Here is a 22,910-nt window from a genome sequence, read left to right as displayed (position 1 = left end):
GATCACTCATTGCTTTAGTTTTATTTCAAAATACGTTAACTATTTGTACAAAATATATAACAGGTATAAAAAATAATAAGTAGTATCAATAAAACATTATATTACTTCTGAGACTTTTGAAAGTAATTATTAAATTTGAAATATTGTTAATTCAAATGATTCTAATGATCGTCGCTATGTAAACAAACAAAATAGAGGGCGACATTTACAATTTCATTTTATAAATCCCGGTGTTGCTAGGTTGGTGTGAAGGGGTATCTCCGGAGTTTCTCGACGTTTTGAATGGTCATAAACCCTGGGGTGTCTCCGGAGATCACTCCAGAGTTTTGGTGTGAAAGGGGTAAAATACTATTTTGCTTTTAAAATGGATGTGTTGAGTATCTATCACCACTGTAAGAAAATGATATAGCACTCAGACAAAACAAAATATTAATACATTTAGCCTAAAAATGAAATGGCTTAACAACAGTATAAAAAATAATGTAACAGTGTATAAATATATCCAGGCCACTCACCTTCGACCAGCACTCTAAAATGACTGATTTCTGAGGAAAACCCTGTATTGAAGGCCTTTGGTTTGTGGAAGACCTCCAGACTGGACTAATAAAGCTTTTCCAGTTTTATCTAATAGTTTAGATAAAATATATATATAGTTGCTATATCATAGTAATTATTCATATATTGTGATTACTTAACTTCAATGTTGTTTGCTAAACAGGTACACCACCAAGGGGTGCAGTCATACTATCACAGGTCTCCCAGCCCACAGCATCTCCACATCAACCTGTACCTCCAAAGAAGAAACAAAAGGTAGTAGATATATAATTATGGGAAGAACGCATTACCTTTTTAGAAATGTGTCTGAACTCTGCAAAGTTGTGTATTTAAACAACACCACGTTTGTCTTAAGTATATTATATACTGGGAAAAAAAAGTCAAAATTTCTTATTACAAATTCTTATACTCTTATTTTTGTGTAAGTGTTCTGTAAGTACAGCATGCAAAGCATGTAAAATTTGGATGTGGGGGTGGGGGTGGGAGTCACTAGTTTCAACTAGTTGAAATTCACTAACATGTTCTATTTTTAAAAATATATTCTTTATGACATTTTTCACTAAAATGTTTCCAAAGTTTTCAGTAACTACAAATTTAATATGATAACAACGTTTATATAATATCAAAATTAAAACACCATAAAAATAAAACTATTTACATAAAAGATAATCAGATTTGTTCTAAATATATATATATTTTTTTTATAGAAAATTGGGATTTTGTAGAAAAATTCCATAATTGTACTATGTCAGCCCTATTGATCACATTCAACTGCTTAAACAACATCATTATTACTGTAGTATTTAAAATGGTTACTCTGTTTTATAGAAAACTACTGTGAAAAAGAATCTCAGAAAAAGCAAATCAAAATGTACAGACTCTTTGGAGATTTTCATTGATGCCAATGAGGATGTTGATGACAGTGAGATTCAAGAACCTTGTAAAAGCAATACAAACATCAGGTATTCATTTTCATTATCTACAATACAGTATATCACTGTGTATTATATAAAACGTCTTCCTGAGATGCGTCTAAACAAGGCCATATACATGGCTGCAGTTGCATTCTCAAATTTGAGTTAGTGTTTACTGACCAACCGACATAGTGAGCTGTAGAGTCGTGTTTGCACACAACTAAAACAAGAGACAGTTATTTGGTTACAAAATTATAGGTACCATTTTAATGTATTAGTCATTGGCAGCTTAGTCTCGGAAGACCATGCTAATTTACGCTCTTGGGTCAGAAACTTATTTCGATAACATGTTTAATTTTACATTTTATTTAGTTAGTCATTTTAATTGTTAATTTAATTATTTACTTTAATTGTTATTAATAGTTTCTTTTTTTATTTAAATTGTTTTGGCATATTATTTTAGTAATTTTGTTTTAGTAATATCTTGTCATTTATAATGAGTGTTGTAATTATTCTAGACACTTCATTTAATTATAATTTCCACATTTTAACTTTTGTACAAGCCAATTCTTGAGTTGCAGTCCCTATTACACTTAGTGCAAACATGTGGAACATTATACTGTACTGTGATGGTGATACGAGATAGTTGTATTGTCACTATGAACAAGTATAGTTTAGAAATTAAATTTGACCAAAACAGAAACTATAATTCCAGAGAAAGAATTGTAATATGGTATATAAAGCTCTGTCTACACTATAAAACTTTATGTGACAAAAAAAATGTGATATGCCCATATATGGGCATGATGATGTCATATAACTACCATATTTGGGCACATCACACTTTTTTTGTCAAAACTAGTTTGATAGTGTAGACAGGGCTTTACAATTTGTAAATCCAGAGTTCTGTACCAGCTATTGTAAATGTTGTCTTATTTACCTCCAGCACAAGCTTTCCAGCACCAACTTCTAAATCAATAAAAAGTATCAAGAACAATGAAAAACAAGATGGCCTCCTTGTTGCCTTAAAGGTGGCACCACTGCGTCCTACATCTCAAGGTGAAAATTATTTCTTTTTTTAAAATTATCATTTAATAATTTCCTGCTTTATAAAATTTTGCATTGCTGCTAATTTGCACTAGGTGAAAGTGTGTTATGTTTATGTAACATCTGGCCACAATAATAGTTATTTAATAACTAACCTTAATTAACCTTCTTAACAAATATCTTTTATATATTTTAGTGAATGTTAATCAGGTGGATCCATATGAATTCATTCCAAGTCAACGGACCCCAAGAAAGAAACCTAAAAGGAAAGAGAAAAGGAAAGCGACAAAGCATAGTAAAACTATTACAAAACAACGGAAAGAGACAAGGAAAGCAGGAACGGCGATTGTTGTCTATGACATTGATGTTCATACGAATGATGAGAATGATACAGAAGTTAATTTAAATATTGATAATGAAGTTAAAAACCAATTAAATAGCAGAACCTCTAATCAAGTTTGCAAAAAGACTGCTGAAACTATTTGCACTGAATCCAAAATACAGGAAGGTGAAATTGATGCTAACATTGTGTATATAAAAGACCCTAAACCGATCACAGATCAGATTACCGATAATGAAGGAGACATACATAAATGCAATGGTAATGATAACCATAGCATTGTAACTGATGTCTTAATAGACGAAAATGACCAATGTGGTAACAAAGAAAAAGACATTTCTGATGTACTTGATGATGATAGTGAAGATTGGCAAAGAACAAAATCTGTAGCTGTTAATGAAAATAAAAGTGTGTTTAGAAAAGTTTATACCATCAAACGTAGAAAATCTAATTCTCCCGAAAATAAGAAAGGTGAAAGTAGTGCTATGTCCAATTCTGCGGATGAAGATGATGTAGTTGTTAGCAAAAATGATATTGTAACACGACGAAAGAAAATGCAAGAATCTCTCAAGAAGTTTGGCAAATCTGAGGAAAGCACTTTGAAACATACTCGTAGAAGTGTCAAGAAGCTTGACAAAACGGATTGGGAAATTGCTCTTGAGCTTGCTCAAGAGTTTGGTACATTACCGAAAGAGTTGACAAATAAGAGACATAGTTTAAGAAAATTGAAACCTGAGGTTAATATCCAAGGAGTTGCAAAATGCTCTTCAACTGAAAAGTCAAAACCCAGAAAATCAAAAGGGAGAAAGACGCTTCTTTCCGAGGATGGTTTGGCTAGTGATGAACAACAAATTCAAGAATATTCGGATAGTTATGCTGAAATGAAAACATTTCCACCAACCAGTGATCATGTAAATAAACGTGATAGTGAATTAAAGGCAAATTCGATTACAGAAGCTGAGGTTGAGAAGACAATAACTAAAGGAACAAACTGTAAAGCAACTGAAGATAGTCCTCAAGTTCAAACACAACCGAAGGTTGTGCCAGAAACACCAGTTATTGCAAAGGAAAAATCTTCAAAACTTGCAAGAGATACACATCCTGAAGTTGAAAATCCAAACATTCATACAACCACAAAAGTAAAAAGAAGATCTAAAAAGCAGTCACTTGTCAATAGTCCTCGACAAAACAATTGTCTCAATTCAGATTGTAAGAATAATAATTCAGGACGAAGCAGTAGAAGTAATTCTGACCTAAATTACAGTCAAAGTGATCAATCAAGCAATCTAGGAAATGATAAATGTTCAACTAATGCAAATTGTCCTGTTGCTGAGGATAAAATTCACCATTGCAGTTTAAGTGAGAAGCGTTCACAAATTAAGGTAGTGGATACATTAGAAAGTGGACCTTCTGATAACGAATTGTCAACATCGTGTATACAGGATCTGAACAATGAAAGCAGCAAGCATATATTAGCAGTGAAAGAAACAAACTTAGAAACTATGCAAGAGGTTAAGAAGATTGTTGATAGATGTCAAGATGAAACTGGTGCTCAGGGTGACACCACAGATTCAATTGAATTAAGTGTGAGCGATATTGAATATGAAGAACCATCCATAGAAGTGGCAAAAGATTTTGAGAATGATGATGAAAGTTGTGTTGAAAACATTCCTCAGAAAGAAACATCTGATGAAGTATGTCATCAAACTACAAACCATATAGCCACAATCGTCAGTGATGCAGAGTGCCTTGAAATGGATCAAGATTCTTCAAACTTGCCCGAAGCTATTTTGGTGAGTCAAAGTTCTGAAGGTTCAAAAAAGAAAGTTAAGCGATCATTAAGGTCTGCAAAAAAGAAATGTGGAAATCTTTTAGCGAATAAAGAGGATGCAAAGAAGGAACGAACTACAAAATTGGAACAAACTGCGTTTAAGAATGGAAGTGATACTAATGAGCAATTGCAAGATGGTATTCGACAAGAAGTAAGAGTTACACCTTGTGCAGAAAATCTTGACGTAAATAAGATCCCATTAGAAATCTCTGAAGATTGTGTGAAAACGATTCAAAATAGAAAAAACAATTGCAAAAAATCTCCAGCATCTAACAATATTTTAACATTACCTGCTGAAAAAAGCAAACAAGATAGAGTGTTGCCATGTCCAGATTATTCACACATCAAAACTCCTGAGACTATTGCCATGAAAGAGTCAGTAGTGTTAGCCTTGAGCCCTGAACCTCAAAAGAAACCAAGAAGATCAAAAAGAAAAACTTTTACACTTGGAAATACGCCTGAAAAGATAGAAGACGCATTAACTAGTATGAATACACCAATTAAAGATCCAATTTCTGATAGTTTGAGGCATTCAGACATGGATTTTGATTCAGAGAAAAGTATGTATAAATCAGCATCAGAATTATTTGACAGTAAATCACCATCAGAAGTAGCACATTTAGATCTGAATGAGGCTTCAAAAGAATGTAGTAATATTGCTTCTAAGAAGACTACTGAATCCCTTCAGTCCCAAGACTGTATTATACCATCAAGTATAGAATTGAAGACAAATTCTGATGTCTTTTCTGGTTCAGATGAATTGTCTTCAATCAGTACTAAACGAAAAAGTAGAAGTCGTGGGAGCCAATCTAGTCGTAGAAGCCAAAGATTATCTGAACATTCATCATCCTTTTCTTTAAATGAACAAAGCAAAACTATGTTAAACAAAAGAGATTTTAAACAGGTGGTAAAAGATGCAGTTTCCAACGAAGTCATGATGTCAAACAGTGATCAGTTGAGTCCAGTTAAAATGACACAAAGATCAACTGAAAGTTTCCTAGGTAGCAACATTTCATCTAAAATAGATTCTTCCAACAACAAGATGTCTTGTAGAAGAAATAAAAAAAGCACAAAAGAAGCAGTGGAAACTACACAACCAGGAACTGATGAGGTAATTCCTGGAAGCAAAGGTGAATCTCAAACAAGTAGTAACATAACACCTCCCATTATTGATTACCGTCCAGTAATGAAGAAAAAAAGATTGGCACTAAAGTCAAGAAAAGTTGCTGAAAAGACCAATGATGATAACTGTGAGACAAAGACAATAGATATTGATAACAAGAAAGCACAAGAGGAAATTAAAGAGACAGCCACTCAACTTAAGGAAGCAAAAGAAAGAAATCCTCCCAACAATTCTACCCCGAAACATTATGAGAATTCTGATACCAAAACGATGCATAGTGATACTAAGAATAATGATAAAGACAATTCTGAATTTCAAATGGACAAGGAAGTTAATGATGATTTAGGTTCATTTAAGGAGACAGTACTATTACAAGAAGTGGAAAAAAGAGTATCGGATTGTAGTAGTGATGAAGAGGACGATGATAGTGTTATTCCACCAACACCTAATCAGAACCATTCTGTAGCAAATACAACTAACGTAACTAAATTCTCCAAAAATATTTTTCCTGTAAAGAAAATTGCTGTTGTAACTGTAGAAGGAAACAATAAGAATTTAAGGATTGAAAGCAGTGTAAAAGAAGACGATTTGTTGACTGGAGGAAATTGTACATCACAAGAAAGTGAATCCAACAGTTTAAGTGTCTTTCAGGTCATTGATCAACAAAAAGTTCAGCTAATCTCTCCTTTAGTTTCAGCAGAAAAGAATGTTCAAAGGCAGTCACAAGTTAACAGAGTTAAAGACAGTCAAGAGTTTTCAGAGAAAAGAGATCATGATATGTTAGTGGAAGAAATTGATAAGAACATGAAGGTGGATGAATATCAAGAAGACATATTAACACCAGAGTTACTGGAGTCAGATGTGCCAACACAATCCAGTCATTCATCAGAAACTCTGGTTGAAGGATGCCTGTACAGTGGTACGTTAAATGATTCATTTATTCATAAGCTTGTAAAATGTAATGTATGTGTAGGCAATCATATCCATTTGTTGTCCAACAAAACCATTCTAATACTTAATAGACTTAATATTTTATGATTTAATAATCTTAGTGTTAGCAAAACAGATCTATTTTATGATTTAAAATAATTTGCCTATACAAAAGAGTAATTTCTATTCATTCATTCATTTCCAAAAAAACTTTGTTAGTCTAACCCCAACCCAGCTTTTCAAATGTTACTGTCCATGGACAAAAGAACATTTTTATTGCTTTATAAATGTATGTTTTGTAATGATTTGTCATGGTCCACGGAGAGGACCAAACAAATGTAATTTGGAATTATGAAACCTTACCAATAATAAGTGAATTTTTTTTTATGGCTTAGCAAATATGGAGTTTTACTGTAGCAGTATATTTAATCATGTATGATTTAATACAGATAATGATAACTGCAGTGAGGATGAATGTTTTCCACTTCAAAATGCCAACAGTGTCTCGTCCCTTCTGTCAAGTCAAGCTGAAATACTAAATACACAGGTAAAGCATTTTAATATCAAGCAAATTGTATATTCTTCTAATACTAGTGGAACTTTTTCAATTCCTTTCTATTTTAAAACTTAGTGTGACACTGCACAGTAGCTTTATTAGGAGCCAATTCACAGTACACTACCAGATTTTCCAAATTTTCAAAAACATTGTACATAAATAAATGAATACTGTACCAGGATGTATTAATGGTTATTTTGATTCTCCTCTTGTTTTTGTAGCAACGTGAGACAGCAAAGGAGGAGATGGAGAGGATTGCCAAGCAGATTAAAGAAATGGAAACCGAAATGGCAGAAAAGAAGTTGGCAGAAGACATTGGCATTGAGGATGTCACAGAAATCACAATGATTGATGAAGATTTTAATCCAGAGGGTCTCAGTGATTCAGATTGTGAAATTGTTGAAACTGGTGTGTCTGCTGGTGGTGTTAAGCAATTAGGAAATAAAAAGGCATCACAGAAGAAGCAAAAAGTGGCCAAAGGAAGATCTCGAATATTAAGACCTACTGTTGATTCAGACACTGATGATGAGGATATTGAAACATTAGAGATAGAAACAAACAAAGAAAAAGAAAGTGTTTTTATCAATTTGGATGCTGATGTCATAGAAGAAGATGACGACTTGATAAGTGGTTGCAAAGCAACACCACAAAGTTCTAACTCTTGCTTGAAGTCTTTATCGCAGTCACTATTTCACTCTCCAAGATCTCCTTCACCACCACCTTCGATCTCAGCAGAATTACTTCTGGAGAAGTCACCATTAGAGCTACAAGAGAAGTTAAGCAGTATTCATTCAATTGTCCAGGAGTACAAAGGTAGTCAGCGGAAAAGAAAAGTTATTGGAGATGCCTTTAGTCAACCACAAACAACCCCAAAGCGTCCAAGAGTAATGGAGACAGACAATCCAGTAACAGCTCCTTCTGAAAATGCTAGATCAGTAATAGAACATACTCCTGTTAAAATGAAAAAGAACTACTCTTTTGTTGCCACTGGTCTCACAAGAGCTGAATTGGTGAGATTTTATATCATTTCTTTTTAATCTTGCTATTCAGAGTGCATTTCAAAGCATAGATGGGTTTGGTACAGTATATGAACTAAATAATATTTTGCTAAGCAAAATTCTCCTTGATAGGAAGGTGGAAGGTTAGTTTCTTTAGAAAGAAGTTAAAAATACAGTAATATCCAGCTAAACAATTCATTGTTGGTTCAAAATGTATTCTAATGGCAGAAATCTGTATTACCACTTTTCCCACAAGCTTTATAGAAACAAAGTAGTCTGAAGAAAGATAATTCATAGAACATCTTGCTTTATAATTTTATGATCTTATAGAAACAAGTGGAGCAACTTGCTAACAAATGTGGATTCCCATTTGCCAGCAAATTCAACAACAACACAACGCATGTTATTGTTAAAACAGGTAAGAGGTATAATTTTCTTCTAAATTGTTATTTCATTATTTTACAGATGTCTGCTTTATAAATTATGCTGATAAATTTTGCATCAAATGAGCCTGTTAACCAATTATAAATCATAATTTCAAAAGCATACTGCACAGATCGTCTACAACAGTTCATTCAAAACAAATTAAATTTACATAGTTATTACTTTAACTCATGGTGATTTCAACAATTTTTTTTCTAGATTTAAATCTTGTATGTGAGAGGACTTTGAAATATTTTCTAGGAATTGCTGGGAAAAAATGGATTGTCAGTTATAAATGTAAGAATGTTTATCTTTGTTTTATTATATTGATAAGGGAAACTGGTTTTATTTGCTAATATTTTTAAATTTCTCCTTTTATGTATTATTTATTTCCATACACAAGCGTACACAATAAAAAAAGTTGCACTTCAGTTATATATATACTTGAAATATTATTTCCTCAAGGAATGTAAAATCTGCATAATTACGTGCACAATTATAAGTATCTCATTTCACTCTAACCGGAGTTCTCGTGCAAGCCAAGTATTATACGCTTGATTTACAATACGCTGATACGATTGTACGCAAGATTATACTTCGCTATGACTATCGGCCAATCATCACAGAAGACGCTTTGTTTTTACTCATTAGGGATACTTAACAGTTTAGATATGGGATATCTGCTGTCAGAAGATGAGTATGAGGTGATTGGTGATGTTGCATCTGGTACCAATCACATGGGACCAAAGCGTTCAAGGATGCAGAAAACATCTTTACTCGAAGGATATGATATTTGTTGTATTGGAGAATTCACTATGTTGACAAAGGGTAAGGGATTGACTTTTTATTTCATTAGTACTTTCCTAAAAATGTCTTAAATGGATGTGTAGGAGGGTTAGAAGCATTGCCAAAATGATCTCTAGTAATGTATAGTATACATTTTTATCAAGCAACTCTTATGATGACAGAGCTTTCGCCATAGCTGCTTCTCAACTTTAGAACACACTACCCATCACAATTCGCCAGGGTACTAACTTAAATTTGTTAAAAAAAGTATTAACAACTCATTTTTTTGCTCAGGCTTATACATAGTCATAATTATTACCATTTTAAATTCCAAATTTGATTGTGTATTTAATCTGAGGTGACTGCATATTTGAGCGCCTTGAGCACCTTTGTGGTGGCGAACTGCACTCTAGAAATCTGTATTATTATTTTAGACTTATAATATAGTAGGGCAGTACTACAAAAAGGTAGAATAAAATAAAGTTTTGAAAATAAATTGGAGGTTAGCTATGAGATTGTTTCTGTCCTTTAGAACAACTTGCGCAGTTACTGGAGTTGACCGGCGTTACTAAAGTTTCGCATCCTACCATGTTCTCATTCAATCCTGATTGCAAAGCACTTATTATCGCTCAATCAGATGTTGATAAAGAACCAATCAACTTCAAAAGTGAGTATTAATAATACAATTTTTTATTATATCAAATTTTTTCAAACTAAGCGTGAAATAAAAAATCTTACATGCCTTGTCATAGTTCCTTGGGTTTTTATTTATATGCTAAATTTGTCTTGATATTTATTGATTTTTTTTTTTTTTTATCTTCAGGTCTCTTTAGAAAATTCAGGGTACCGGTAATTTCAAGAGAATGGATTTTGGATAGTATAGCGCCCTCAGCCATTCAGCCTTTAGACGATTACTTGTTGTGCGATGTACCGCAAAATGTTCTAGAAAAGTACTAGAATATTACACTGTTTATATATATATATATGGCTATCGGCACGGTCAATTAATTAGTTATTTAATTACTATTAGCATGGCCTAATTCTCTGTGCCAATAGACAATAGAGTAAATTCCCTTTGTCGGACTTGCCGATGAATACATGCATTACATTTTTAAATAGCAATAGGATCAAAAATATAATAATTCTTGATAGTTGGTTATGGTCCTATTATACTATCAAACATTTTTAGATTTTATTCTGTATGTAAAAATACTAACAATTTTTAGAAGACCCATGTTGTATATAATAAAAACAATTTAGGATTGTATGCAATGTAAATATCTTTTTTAAATTGAAATTAAGGATACACTTAGTAGCATTAAACTAAAAATAGATTTGATTTAAAATATTCAATGCATTTATTTTTAACTTGGAATTCATTCTGAACTCTTCAAAATAATATGTTCCCCTTAATGGAATGGATCTGTCAATTTACTAAGAAAAAAACTCTTTTATTTGAACATACCTATTACATGGGAATAAAATTTATATTAGTGATAATATAAAACGGTTTGAGAACGTATTGACGATGCTCAGTGAAGCGGAACAAAATAAGAGTTTTGGAATATTTTTCGACCTGTTATTTCACAATTTTTACTAAAATGTCATTAAAAAATATAATTTGTCCACCTTATTTCTTTCCATACAAGTCAACTTTGTGACAATAATTCATAATCAAATTTACTGTTTTATCAAGTCAAATTGATCTGGATTGAAATACAATATTTCATTTATATAATTTCTTATTTTATTATACTAGTAATTATATTTCTATGCAATACATAATTATGACTCTATATGAAAGGTGTATCAAACTTTGAGCAATAAATGACTTGGTTTCTGAAAGTTAATCTGTTGTATTGGTAATAATATTTTGAATATTATTATTATTATTATTACACAGTAAGGGATTGTTTGTATATTGTTAGAATTAATATAGTCAATCGTCATTACCTCTTTACCCATCCCAATTCCCCAACACAGATCGTCATATTTTATATTAATAATTATACTTAAAGCACCTTTGCCTCGTCTGTTTTGCACATCTCGGCCTTGGTCTTCAGTTAGTATCCGTATTTCAGTCGCTTCAAAGTAAAACGAAATATTTTAATTACGTTGGTGACTTTTTACATGAAATTTTGAATTGATCAGTCCACGCCTGACGCGGAGAATATTTTATAATACAGTACTGTTGGTATTTGTCGCAGCCAGTCATAAGATCAAAGGACTGTTACTAGACGAGCTCAGTGTCCTGTTAGATTGCCTAGATTCAATCCATGCTTTTCATATACATATATGTATAAAGTGCAGCGCTATATATTATTATAACAACAAAAGAAATAAAGAAGACAACAAATTGCACATCAAATCAGTTTATTAGATGAATTATTTGCTGATTTTATATTTTTCGTCAGTCAACATTAAAAATTGCACATATTTTTAATTGCAAATATTCTATTTTATTACGATTTAAAGTTGAACTTAAGTGATTAATTTCAGTTGTGAACAGGCATCCATGATTTGACAAGAGAAGGTAATGGATATAAATAATTTACTATAGTTTTAAGGTTTGTGTATTCTCGTTTTGGATATTTGATTTAGTGTCTAAATCTTAGTGGAACGAAAGCCTCGAATGCGACATCATCAACATCAGCTTCGATCTTCTCAGAGCTTCGTCGTCCTCGATAGGTGCTGCTGCAAAGGTTTCTTTTTTTTTCTAGATCTTTACAAGCTGAGCTGGACTTGCCTGGCTTACATGCGAACATCTTGCATTTTACCATTACCTTAAAAAATATACATTATACTACTATATTAAACTCCGAAAGCACAGTATAACTAATTTTAGAAATTACTCAAAACGCTTTAAAATAGCTATTCATTGTTAGGTAAAAAAGGGTTTTACACTTTTATTCATCTGTACAGTAGAACCCTTGTTTGGGAAACCACTACCAATACATTATCAAAAGGACACTTTCCTATGAAACGATGAGAGGCAATATATTCAGGAGACATCCCTATTATGGGGACACGTTTTGGGATCCCAACGGTGTCCTCTTATACTGAGGTTTTACAGTAGGCTATAAGAGAACCAGTAGAGGGACTCCGAATCGAGTATTGTAATTTTGAAGTATCTATTTTGTTTCTCTAGTACTGTTTTATATGAAAATATTTTTTTGACCTCCATTTGTTATTATTCATTTATCGATTTAAACCGGCGTGTTCTTTTACATTACACCACATTCGTCTATTGCCTAATGTGATTGTGTCTTTGAACAATACTTACTTGATCATTTGAGGCGTAGTGAAGGAAGGAGAAAGCAGAGACAGAAAATCTCTTTTCAGATGGCGATGAATTTCCATATTGAACATTGTTGTCTACTGGGCATCTATTAGACATAAGTAATATAAGTGTATTTTTGTGATTTAGTAAAATACAAGAAGGATTGGCCAATCTGAGCTTATAAATAATAAAGACATAAAAGGTTTTAACAAACGTATTTTTACTTAATTTCGGGAATTTAATGTTTGCTTTAGGTTACAACCCCGCAAAGACATCAGTTGACAAATTGGGTTTTATATTGTATCAAAAGTTAAAGTTAGAATAAGTTGTTGTTTACGTACCCATTTTTAATGAATTCATAATCAGCGTCGTACTTGGTACAAGTTCTATCAAGAGGGGTTGCTTTACAGGATTCAATTTCCACATTCATTCCCTTTTTGACTGGTTTTGCAGCAAATGTCAGGGTGTCATTGAGGAAAACCGATGGTGAAAGTCCAGCAGAGACTTGTTTCATGTTCTCATCGAACAAAGTCAAGTAGGTTCTGAAAGATCCCTTACCGGTGTGTTTGGTTGTCGTAACAGTTGTATCTGGGTCGTAAAAGACGTCAGCAGTGTCCATGCCTTTGATGTCACAGAACACCTTCATTTCAAACTGACGCTTATGTCGGGAAATTGGTAATCCTGGACCTGCTGGTTCTGGATCGTCACGGAGGGTGTTGAGGAATCTGGTCAATCCTTTCTTAGGATTCTTCAAATAAAAATAAGGTATTTTTCAATAAATAGCTAATCGTTAATTGTGTAGTATGTATGCATAATCAAATATTTCTGATAAGAGAGCAGATGCTTTTGAAACGTTATGGAAACAGATCTAATAGATGATGATCAGAGTCTCTGTTCAAACCATTGTATTATTGTGTAAAATTGTTCCATTGATGCCAATGATGGTGTGTATGTATGTCATTATGCTCTATACCACCTTAAACAGTTTTTAATTCCTGGGTTCCTGGGTTCAAGTCCCGTCAGGATTTTTTCTAATGACCAAATTACTCCACTCCCAAAGACTTGTAATAATTATGTTTGTCTTGTGAACCTCCGAGGGTCTCTCAGCAATAGCTGGATAGATCACCCTCATTAAATATGGTTTAAAAAAAAAAAAATATATGAACACTATTATATTTAAAATATTATATTATAAATAACATACTAATAATTTACTAATGTGGCTAATGTTATTGTTTAAGGTTAATTTGAGATTACCAATACACTTACGAGGATTCTGGTCTCGCATTCATCGTATCCGAATCGGACCATCATAAATGTGTCGTTAAGAGGCTTAGCAACACAAGTTGGATCGTGAAGATGAAGTTTTTTTGGTGAAATATCATTTACGTAGGTCCTTGGAATGTAGAATGTAATTTCATTATCACCGCAGTCAACAGCTGGTTCAAGTGGTTTTGCTGTAACAAATAAGGTGTTTTTTGTTAATAATTAAACTCATTAAATGGGAATGGGTAGGACAGCTCAAGAGTGGTCAATCGGTTGAGGCTGAACCGCCGAAAACCATAACCATACAATTGGCGCAGAACTCTGCTCGACCATTGTTCTGGCGGTAGAAAAATTCTACTGGAGGTCCAACTTATCTGGCTCATTTGCACTTGCCCAGGGCATCCTATGGAAGAATAGGTTACACCAGTTACTGGTTTATCTCAGCTCATGTCGTGTGTTGCTTGGTGTTACACTGTTGCTACCATGGTCCGAATTTCCTCAATTGGGGATGAATGAATGATAGAAGAAAGTGAACAACATAAATGTATTGGTTATAACGCAACATTGATACAAAACTTACGTGTCTGGAAAACAAATGCTCCTGCATCACTTGGGTTGGTTGCACTTCGGCCACAGGCGTCATTGTAGGAAACTTCACCAAAGCCGTCGTCAACACTAACACTGAAGATAGTGTTTGGTGCTAAATGCTGTGGAGGTCTGTACTTTATCTTTTTAGACTTTTCGCCATCAAATATAACTTGGCCCTCTTTTGAAGCATCGTATTTGGCAATGATCTCTCCAGTCATGATGTTGCTGATGTAGATAAACTTCTTCTTTTTTGGTCGTGTGATCTGAAGTAAAAATCAAATTGTGTAATGACCCCTGAGTTTATCTCTGCCATTTAAAGTAGTGGTACTGTTGCACGTTTACAGCAAGCAATGCCCGTTTGAAAAGTGTGCGCCGCCATCTATAACTGCCCTTTCAATGGCCTAGCCATCTTCCACACATATTCAAGATGAAGGCAACGGTTTAATTGAATGAAAGTTTACTTTAGGATAACAGTGGGCGTGTTTTAAAACAAAAATAATCTTTACAATATTACTAATCTTAAAGGTAAAGGCTGCTACACACACTAAGACGATAACGATCGACGATAAACAGATAAACATACATTTTCTTAATAAAACAAAAGCAATTAGGACAGTTTTCATTCTAGAACATAATAGGATAACCATTTATGTTGTCAAGTCAAATTAAATGACGTCGTGATCATTATTTTATCGTCACGATATTATTGCTCTTACTAATAATGACGTCATTTTTATAGGATGTGTGAACATATTATTTTCATCAAAGGCAGCATATATTGGTTATCCTGTTCTATGATGAAAACTTGTTATATTTCTTTGTTTTATGTAGGAATTTATCGTTATTGTTCTAGTGTAGATAGCTCTAAGGCGGCCGCAATCTCAAAATACGTAATCGTTTGAGCCTAAGTCGGTAAACTATTATACAATAGATGACGTTTGATCTCTTACCCCTTGGTCGAAGGCAACCCACCAGTATTCAGCTTCTAAGTCAAGTGGTTTGCCCATAAGTGGGTAGGATTTTTGTGGTTCAACTTGTGGTAGTGTTTTAGGTGGTTCTGTTACTTCTTCAGTTGTAACAGAAATCTTTCCGACTTTAGGATCGTTCTGAACACTAAAAATAATCAATACAGATAAACAATAATCAATGGTTTCCAAGTTACAAGATTGTAAGGTATCCCATGCACTTTGTAGGTACTTTTTACAAGTTAAGTCAAACATTTCCCCAAGAACAACATTGTCATTATACTGTATAAATTGTCTAATAACAAATGTAATTTAATTTCAGAGGTTCCTTCGTAGATTTCCAATAATGTTCAACCCCGTTATTCATTAATTGTAATTTCATTGGGTAGAAGGTTTCTTTTCTTAATTTACTAAATGTTTTACATTCTAACATAAAGTGTGAAAAAAAAAGAAAAAAAGTTACAAGATTGCATAGCCTAGCTTAGGCCTACTGAAGGACCTCGGACGACTGATGACACAATGTGTGGGGGTACTAGGTCATCACAAATAGAAAGCACTTTTAATTTAATTATCTATTTACCCGTTGTCATCAATGGCAGTGAAACTAAAAGCATTCATTCCGGCCTTCATACTTCTGAAGGTGATCACTGCTTCAACCACTTTAGCTGGTGGTGGTTTAGTGTATTCGAATGTGAAACCATCTGGCCAACTTCCTTGTACCTCTTGGACACTGTGGTATAAACAAAATATGTTAGTTTTAATCACAATTATTAGATCTTTTACACTGTGAACATCATGTTAAATCGGCAACACTTTCTATATCGATTATAAATATATAGCACACGGATAGTATTGTGAAATGAAGATGATGACACGCCTGACGACAGCGTACAGGTATAAGAAGAATGCAATGAACTTACACGCTACCATCGGAGTCTTCTGGCAAGTAAGCTGTGAGGGTTGTGGTAAACACTTCACCGACTCGAATCGACGTACACTCAGCAATGTCAATTGTTGGTCCAATACAAGAACCGGCTAAGATACGAATATTATGAAACTTAAATAAAAGTATGACCTACTATAGAGGTTACAGTTTAGTTTCTACTTCTACCTAAGTTCGACACAATAATATCCCAGAGAAAGGTTATTTACATCGTTTCGGTGCGCATGACCAGAATTTACATGGTGTAGAATCATCGAAATGGTCAATACTACAAAGCCTTTAATAGAAATTGAAATTGTTTCTTAAATAAATAAAATAACCTCAGCTTACGTTCTGTTACGTCAAGGAGGAACTGATATGGAACTGTACTTTTAGCCACAAAGCTCTTTTTGTTCTTAAAATCTTCTACCATGACAGAGGCACCATACCATCCAAGACCACTGTTATCATCGGTGTCAAATTGAATAAGGCATTTATCCTGTTAGATAAATAATTTTGGTAGCAAAATCGGCAGTTAAGATGACTTAGTTAAAAATATTATTATACTTTGTTTGGCAGAGGTTATGTGTCTCAGAATCTGGATACCGTACACACCCACGGTAACACAACGTCTTGACAGTTATGCTAAATGGGATTGGCTGGTTTTGGACCAGTCCGAGCTGATTTCGGTTATCATTGTTGGTGAAATGACCGATTCACCAAGTCGTGTGTGTGTGTGTGTGATTTATGCTAGTCAAGAATAATTCTTACCTCGTATAAATATGTAATAGGAGTTGGTTGTCCACAGACCGGTTTCTTATCATCATAGCCTCTTGCTGGTGGACATTCGTTCTTTGCTGGATCTGCCCATCGGCATCTAATGAAGTCGTTATCGGGATCAGTTGCTAAAATAACAAACATAACATTCGAATTATTTTACTTTTTCAAGTAAAGCGAGAAATACCACCCGTACCATTATAAATGTATTGTTGAATGAACATTTTTGTAATAATCGCATAATCATACTAATACTAGGTTAAGAATATGGTAATGTAACTTAAGTTAAACAGGTTTACGTAAGGTAGTGTCACTTTCTAAGTTAAGGAACCAGAGTTTACGTAAGGTAGTGTCACTTTCCAAGTTAAGGAACCAGTGTACGTAAGGTAGTGTTACTTTCCAAGTTAAGGAACCTGTGTACGTAAGGTAGTGTCACTTTCCAAGTTAAGGAACCAGTGTACGTAAGGTAGTGTTACTTTCCAAGTTAAGGAACCTGTGTACGTAAGGTAGTGTCACTTTCCAAGTTAAGCAACCTGTGTACGTAAGGTAGTGTCACTTTCCAAGTTAAGGAACCTGTGTACGTAAGGTAGTGTCACTTTCCAAGTTAAGCAACCTGTGTACGTAAGGTAGTGTCACTTTCCAAGTTAAGCAACCTGTGTACGTAAGGTAGTGTTACTTTCCAAGTTAAGGAACCTCTGTACGTAAGGTAGTGTTACTTTCCAAGTTAAGCAACCTCTGTACGTAAGGTAGTGTCACTTTTCAAGTTAAGGAACCGGTGTACGTAAGGTAGTGTTACTTTCCAAGTTAAGGGACCGGTGTACGTAAGGTACGTCACTTTCCAGGAGAGCGGTGTAAGTGTAAGTCTATTGGCATGAGAATGTGATGTATCTCATAAAGGATCATACCATGCTAATTCTAATACTGGTTACGGTGTCTACGTTCATTGTCATTTAAAATGAATAGGTATACAACTATTGTTTTTCTGAAAATTTAAAACAACGTACGCATCAAGTCAATCAAACGACTGCAGCCCTGTCGTACTCTGTATACTGGCAGACCAGTTGTTACTCTTGGTGAGTTGTTATTGATAGAAGTATCGACGTCTGTAAGGAGAGACCAGCATTTACCACCTTCGTAGTTCTGGAGGTAGATCCAGCTACTGTCTGTGCAGCGTCCACCTGTGTGGTAGCTTGAGAAAGATGTATTGTTATTATTATTATTCTTAATTAATTTTTATGTATACAACAAGCTGGTAGAATTATAAAAACATGCCTTTTTTATAATTTCATCGTCGGTACACCAATTAATTGTTACTTTTTTCTTTTTTAATTATGTCTGATTTGTGTGACGCATATCTTTGCTTTATCCTCTAAATTATTAATGTGTATGTCTGTAAATGTAATGGCATTGCATTCGCTGAGGTAATCCATATTAATGAACTTTCCACTGACCAGTGGAGGTGGTCAATAAGTATAACTGTGGTTTTTATAAAAATGAAAGCACTCTTACTTCATTCTGAAGATGTCCTTCTCTGAATAGTAATCAATGTGCCCTTGCAGGATACTCCATCCCATCTCTCTTGAGATAGATACACATTCCATGTGTAGTGGAGACAGGATGGTTTGGTTGGTCATACAGTCTTGACAATCCAGGACCAAGGCTGTCTCGGCCTGGAGGATATCACCTGCTTGTTGACAGTAGTACTCGGGGTAGGAAGATGTTAGTTGGAAAGCCAAACGCCAGTATACACGGATCTAAATATTGCAATCAAACATTTTTTAGATATGAGGACAGCTGAAAGTTTAAACCTACTTTCGAATCTATACAGAGGAACAAAATTATCCAACGATACCTACAACAAACACTTTGATATCTGACAATGCATTATGGAGGTCATCAGTTAGAATTTAGGTAGTGGAAGTTGTTAAATACGCCCCCTTTTTTAAAAGGTTATGGAACAAGGATTTTTCGTAATGTTATAAGGAATGTTAACGATGTTTCAATGCTTAACCGATATAGTAACTATTTGTAATAATATAGTAATAAAATTAATAATACAATTGATTTATAAACCTTTTCTTATTCAAATTTACATAAATGAGAGCCAATTTGTGATATTTTCCACTCTTTTTTTAAAGAAAGGGTTCTGTGGCACCAATTAAAATTGACTTATTTCACAACGTTCCTTCATAATCACTTTCTGTCGGAAAGAAATGTTTCATATTAAATGTTGTTGCGTAGGTTTACATTTAACAATAAACCCGAGCTGAGCTATCCATTATATTTCTTGCTACTCTCATAGAGATTATACGGTGTAAGTCTGAGTATTTTTAGTTGTGGCAATCTCTATACTAGTGTATATATTTCTTAGTTTTACAACTTAAAATATGAATGCAATCTAGGTTTGATTATTAGTATCAGTAGGCATAAATGATAGGCGGTTACCTTTGATCTGCCAAGTCGCTCCCAATAGAAGGTACCACCACGGTAATGAGTGGCTACTGCCAGTTGCACCAAAGCAAACAACCCTAATAATACGACTGCACGCATGATTTCTTCAGGGTCTCTAAAAACAAACCAGTTACCGTCAATAATGAAAAAAGGCTGTAAATATTTCTTTTTCTTTTTTGCCTTTGTTATCATGATTTTGATGTATACAGTTTTTATCCATAAATCTATCTGTCTACACTATCAAACTGTATGTGACAAACAAATGTGATGTGCCCATATATGGACATGATGATGTCATATCACTACCATATTTAAGCATATCACTACCATATTTGGACACATCACATTTTTTCTAGTTTGATAGTGTAGACAGAGCTTTAGAAAAAAATAATGTAACGTAATTTAATATAGTGTTTCAACAATATAAAATAATCACATCAAATGTCATTGAGTTAATATATCTACTTTTTATAAATATATAAACACAACATGACATCGTTTTCAAATAATATCACTTATAATAACGTGTGTCAATATTTCATCAACATATCATATCATGTGTATTCATAGCATTTAACTTTTTCAATATTTTTCAGACAACTACCGTAATAAGTAACATAACAAAGTTTTAAGCTTCATATTTTAAAAACATTTCTTCTAATTATTTAATGTTATGCATTTATACAGTTTAAGTTTATTTATACTGATAAGCTTATAAAAGAGATTATACCGTAAACTAAGAGTCAAAAAAATGGTATTCTTTTTGAATTTACGTTTTGTACTGTTTAGATGGTATTATTATTATTATTATTAAATACAATGTATGAAATATATAACTTTATAATACATATATTATTATTCAATAACGAACATATTTGTTAATTATTAATAGACCTATTTAATTAGGCTAAACATATAATTGAAATAATTAGGAAAATGATAAGAACTTACCACAATTATCTACAAATCACTATGCTCGGCAGGACAGTTTGGCCGAATACAAGGTGACTGCGATTACATCCTTTTATAATTCTGTCGCAATTTTAGCCCCGCCTATTTTACCTTTTAAAAATCTCTACTCAAAGCTTCCGTTTACACATGGATCCTGTTTAATTGACCACGTACATCCGAAAGTTAGACAACGTCTCTAAGGGATTTGTATCTATATCTGCCGCAAAATGTCTGACTTTTAGGCAAATTATGGTTCGAGGTTAGCGATTTTAGATAAACCATCAGAGATTTGTGACAACTTGCAATGTATGCATTTTTAAATGTCAATTTAATATCTGGTCATTATTATTTTTTTTCTAAAAAGTCATTATGACTGATTTTTATTTACAGACAACAGTTGCGTTGTCTGGTAAACAGAAATCTGTAAATCCTGCTAAGTGACTATTAAAACGCATACATTTTTTGTTTAATAGGTTTTTATCCACTATTTAATGAATTTAAGTACAGTATTTACCATGTGTTGTGTATATCATTAATTTGTTTGTTCATTTTTAATGTTTTTTCCTTTGTATATTTCACTTGTATTTTACTTCATCTTCTGTTTTTTGTATCCGTTCATATGCCACTTTTTATCTTTGTCCACAATATCTTCTTTTGTTCAACAATTATCTTATTAATTAATTATATTTTTTAACCAATCATAATTAGTTGAAAAATAAAGTGCGCATTCCCAGAAATTACCGAACAACCAAGTGCCGAATCACAACGCAACGATTTGTCTTTTAGGTCAAAAGTTAAACATGATCGCATTTATCGATAATTATCTGATATGAATGAGATAATTATCGGTTAATTTTTCTCGAGCGGAATCGGTTAAACCCCGTTTCTACAGGAAGTCAGTTATTTATCGGTTAATTTTTATCGTTTAATTATCGGTTAATTTTAGGCTGCACCAACACAGCCTTAGTAGGCTATTCGTTGCGTTTTGTTTATTAATGTTTGTTTGCCGATAAACCCTTTATTTTTCGTCGTTTTCTGTTCTTGTCTGTATTCGTTTGTCAGTATTTCGTTTGCTTGTCCGTTCGTTCGTTTTGGCTATGAAAAAAATCCTGGAGCGAAGCCAGAGCTACAGTATCACTACAACGCATGTTGCCATTTTTTCTTCGTTACATACGTTTCCCAAATCGGTTCTTATCGATTGGTTATTTTAATGTAGGCTTACAGTACATGCGCAGCGCGGTTTTTCGCTCCGCGCCTTTAGGCAGTTATATTCAAGAGGACGGAATCATTAGGAAACTGTATTATGCGGAGGCTGAACAAATAGGAGAAGAGAGTCTATGAGACAGTCTCTGCAGACAGTAGTCTGTAAGACATGTTAAATAAACAATGTTTTCGTTTTGGCTGTCAACGTAGGATATAATTATAATACCATCAATTTATCATTGAGTAATGGTCAAAACAATCCTTCCTCTATGGAAAATATTTGTTGGTGTGTATATGAAGAATTGTTTGATTATTGAGTACGTTTGTCGGCGGCTGGGGGAAATTAGACATTTTGTTTACTGGAATGTTTGGGTTATGTAGGTCACTACGACCTTTTTAACGCCACTACCCCGGAATATGTGGGCCTACAGTAGATCTACGTTTTTGTTCTGTACAGTAGGCCACAGACTTTGTTCATTTCAGACTATATTTACGTTACACAAAATGTTTACTACTGATTGTTAAACAAAATTAATTGATAATAAATCATTTTTTCTTAAATTATTAAATATAATATTTTAAAAGGCATCTTTTAATGAAGAAAGAACAATTATTAAAACTGTTACGTCAAAATATCGAGCTTTTGTAAGAACTATTTATTGTTTAAAGCTAAAACACCAACCGAGTAACCCGATGAACCGAATCGAGGGAATCCTGTTTATTGTTTATTTTTTCAGTATGATTTTATAATAAAATCATTATCTATTCAGGACACTCACGTTTACAAATCGTTACATTTATTATATCATTTCTAAAGACAGAACTAACGTCCATCTCCAGTACTTTCAATTTCTGTCTTCATCACTAATTTGTTTATGCACGCACGGCGTATTTTGTATTCATGGTTTACAGATTTCGTCAGCAAAAAAAAGCTGACAATAAAATTGACATTTAAATGCGAATATGTATTCATAACACATTGTTTAATCCCAGGTTGCTTAACA

At 33.4% G+C, this 22,910-nt stretch overlaps 3 protein-coding genes across 3 annotated transcripts in view; 2 read left to right on the top strand and 1 right to left on the bottom strand.

The window, feature by feature from the left end:
• The window catches only part of LOC144839464 (uncharacterized), a 181,781-nt gene extending 168,839 nt beyond the window's left edge, over window positions 1-12,942 (top strand). The window contains exon 7 of the transcript XR_013611749.1: window positions 12,931-12,942. The gene's annotated coding sequence lies outside the window, so the exon portion shown is untranslated. The remainder of the gene's footprint in view (window positions 1-12,930) is intronic.
• The window catches only part of LOC144839155 (uncharacterized), a 60,936-nt gene that overhangs the window by 1,507 nt on the left and 36,519 nt on the right, over window positions 1-22,910 (top strand). Inside the window, exons 5-15 of the mRNA XM_078694470.1 lie at window positions 719-810; window positions 1,384-1,517; window positions 2,416-2,528; window positions 2,713-6,729; window positions 7,190-7,287; window positions 7,518-8,306; window positions 8,625-8,712; window positions 8,937-9,014; window positions 9,369-9,545; window positions 10,036-10,170; window positions 10,327-10,453. Of these exons, the coding sequence (XP_078550596.1) occupies window positions 719-810; window positions 1,384-1,517; window positions 2,416-2,528; window positions 2,713-6,729; window positions 7,190-7,287; window positions 7,518-8,306; window positions 8,625-8,712; window positions 8,937-9,014; window positions 9,369-9,545; window positions 10,036-10,170; window positions 10,327-10,453 (5,848 nt within the window). The remainder of the gene's footprint in view (window positions 1-718; window positions 811-1,383; window positions 1,518-2,415; window positions 2,529-2,712; window positions 6,730-7,189; window positions 7,288-7,517; window positions 8,307-8,624; window positions 8,713-8,936; window positions 9,015-9,368; window positions 9,546-10,035; window positions 10,171-10,326; window positions 10,454-22,910) is intronic.
• On the bottom strand, window positions 11,860-20,790 carry LOC144839460 (uncharacterized). Its single transcript, XM_078694824.1, has 14 exons — window positions 20,704-20,790; window positions 19,747-19,867; window positions 18,811-19,055; window positions 18,306-18,490; window positions 17,296-17,429; window positions 16,876-17,023; window positions 16,523-16,637; window positions 16,183-16,332; window positions 15,588-15,750; window positions 14,630-14,900; window positions 14,053-14,240; window positions 13,125-13,531; window positions 12,787-12,889; window positions 11,860-12,286 (listed from the first exon to the last, which is right to left on the bottom strand). The coding sequence occupies exons 2-14, from the start codon at window positions 19,849-19,851 to the stop codon at window positions 12,101-12,103; spliced, it is 2,400 nt and encodes a 799-aa protein (XP_078550950.1). The 5' UTR covers window positions 19,852-19,867; window positions 20,704-20,790; the 3' UTR covers window positions 11,860-12,100.

Source organism: Antedon bifida, chromosome 4, assembly GCF_963402885.1.
Source record: "Antedon bifida chromosome 4, ecAntBifi1.1, whole genome shotgun sequence".
Lineage (NCBI taxonomy): Eukaryota > Metazoa > Echinodermata > Crinoidea > Comatulida > Antedonidae > Antedon > Antedon bifida.
Note: the sequence above shows the minus strand (reverse complement) of the source record. Positions and strands in the feature narration are given on the sequence as shown.

Coding starts and splice junctions, on each gene's coding strand:
- LOC144839460 (XM_078694824.1), bottom strand. CDS start 19,851: ATGCGTGCAGTCGTATTATTAGGGTTGTTTGCTTTGGTGCAACTGGCA. Junction 17,430..18,305: donor TCGTTTGATTGACTTGATGC/GTACGTTGTTTT, acceptor TTGTTATTTTAG/CAACTGATCCCGATAACGAC. Junction 12,287..12,786: donor ACTACGCCTCAAATGATCAA/GTAAGTATTGTT, acceptor ATATTTTTTAAG/GTAATGGTAAAATGCAAGAT.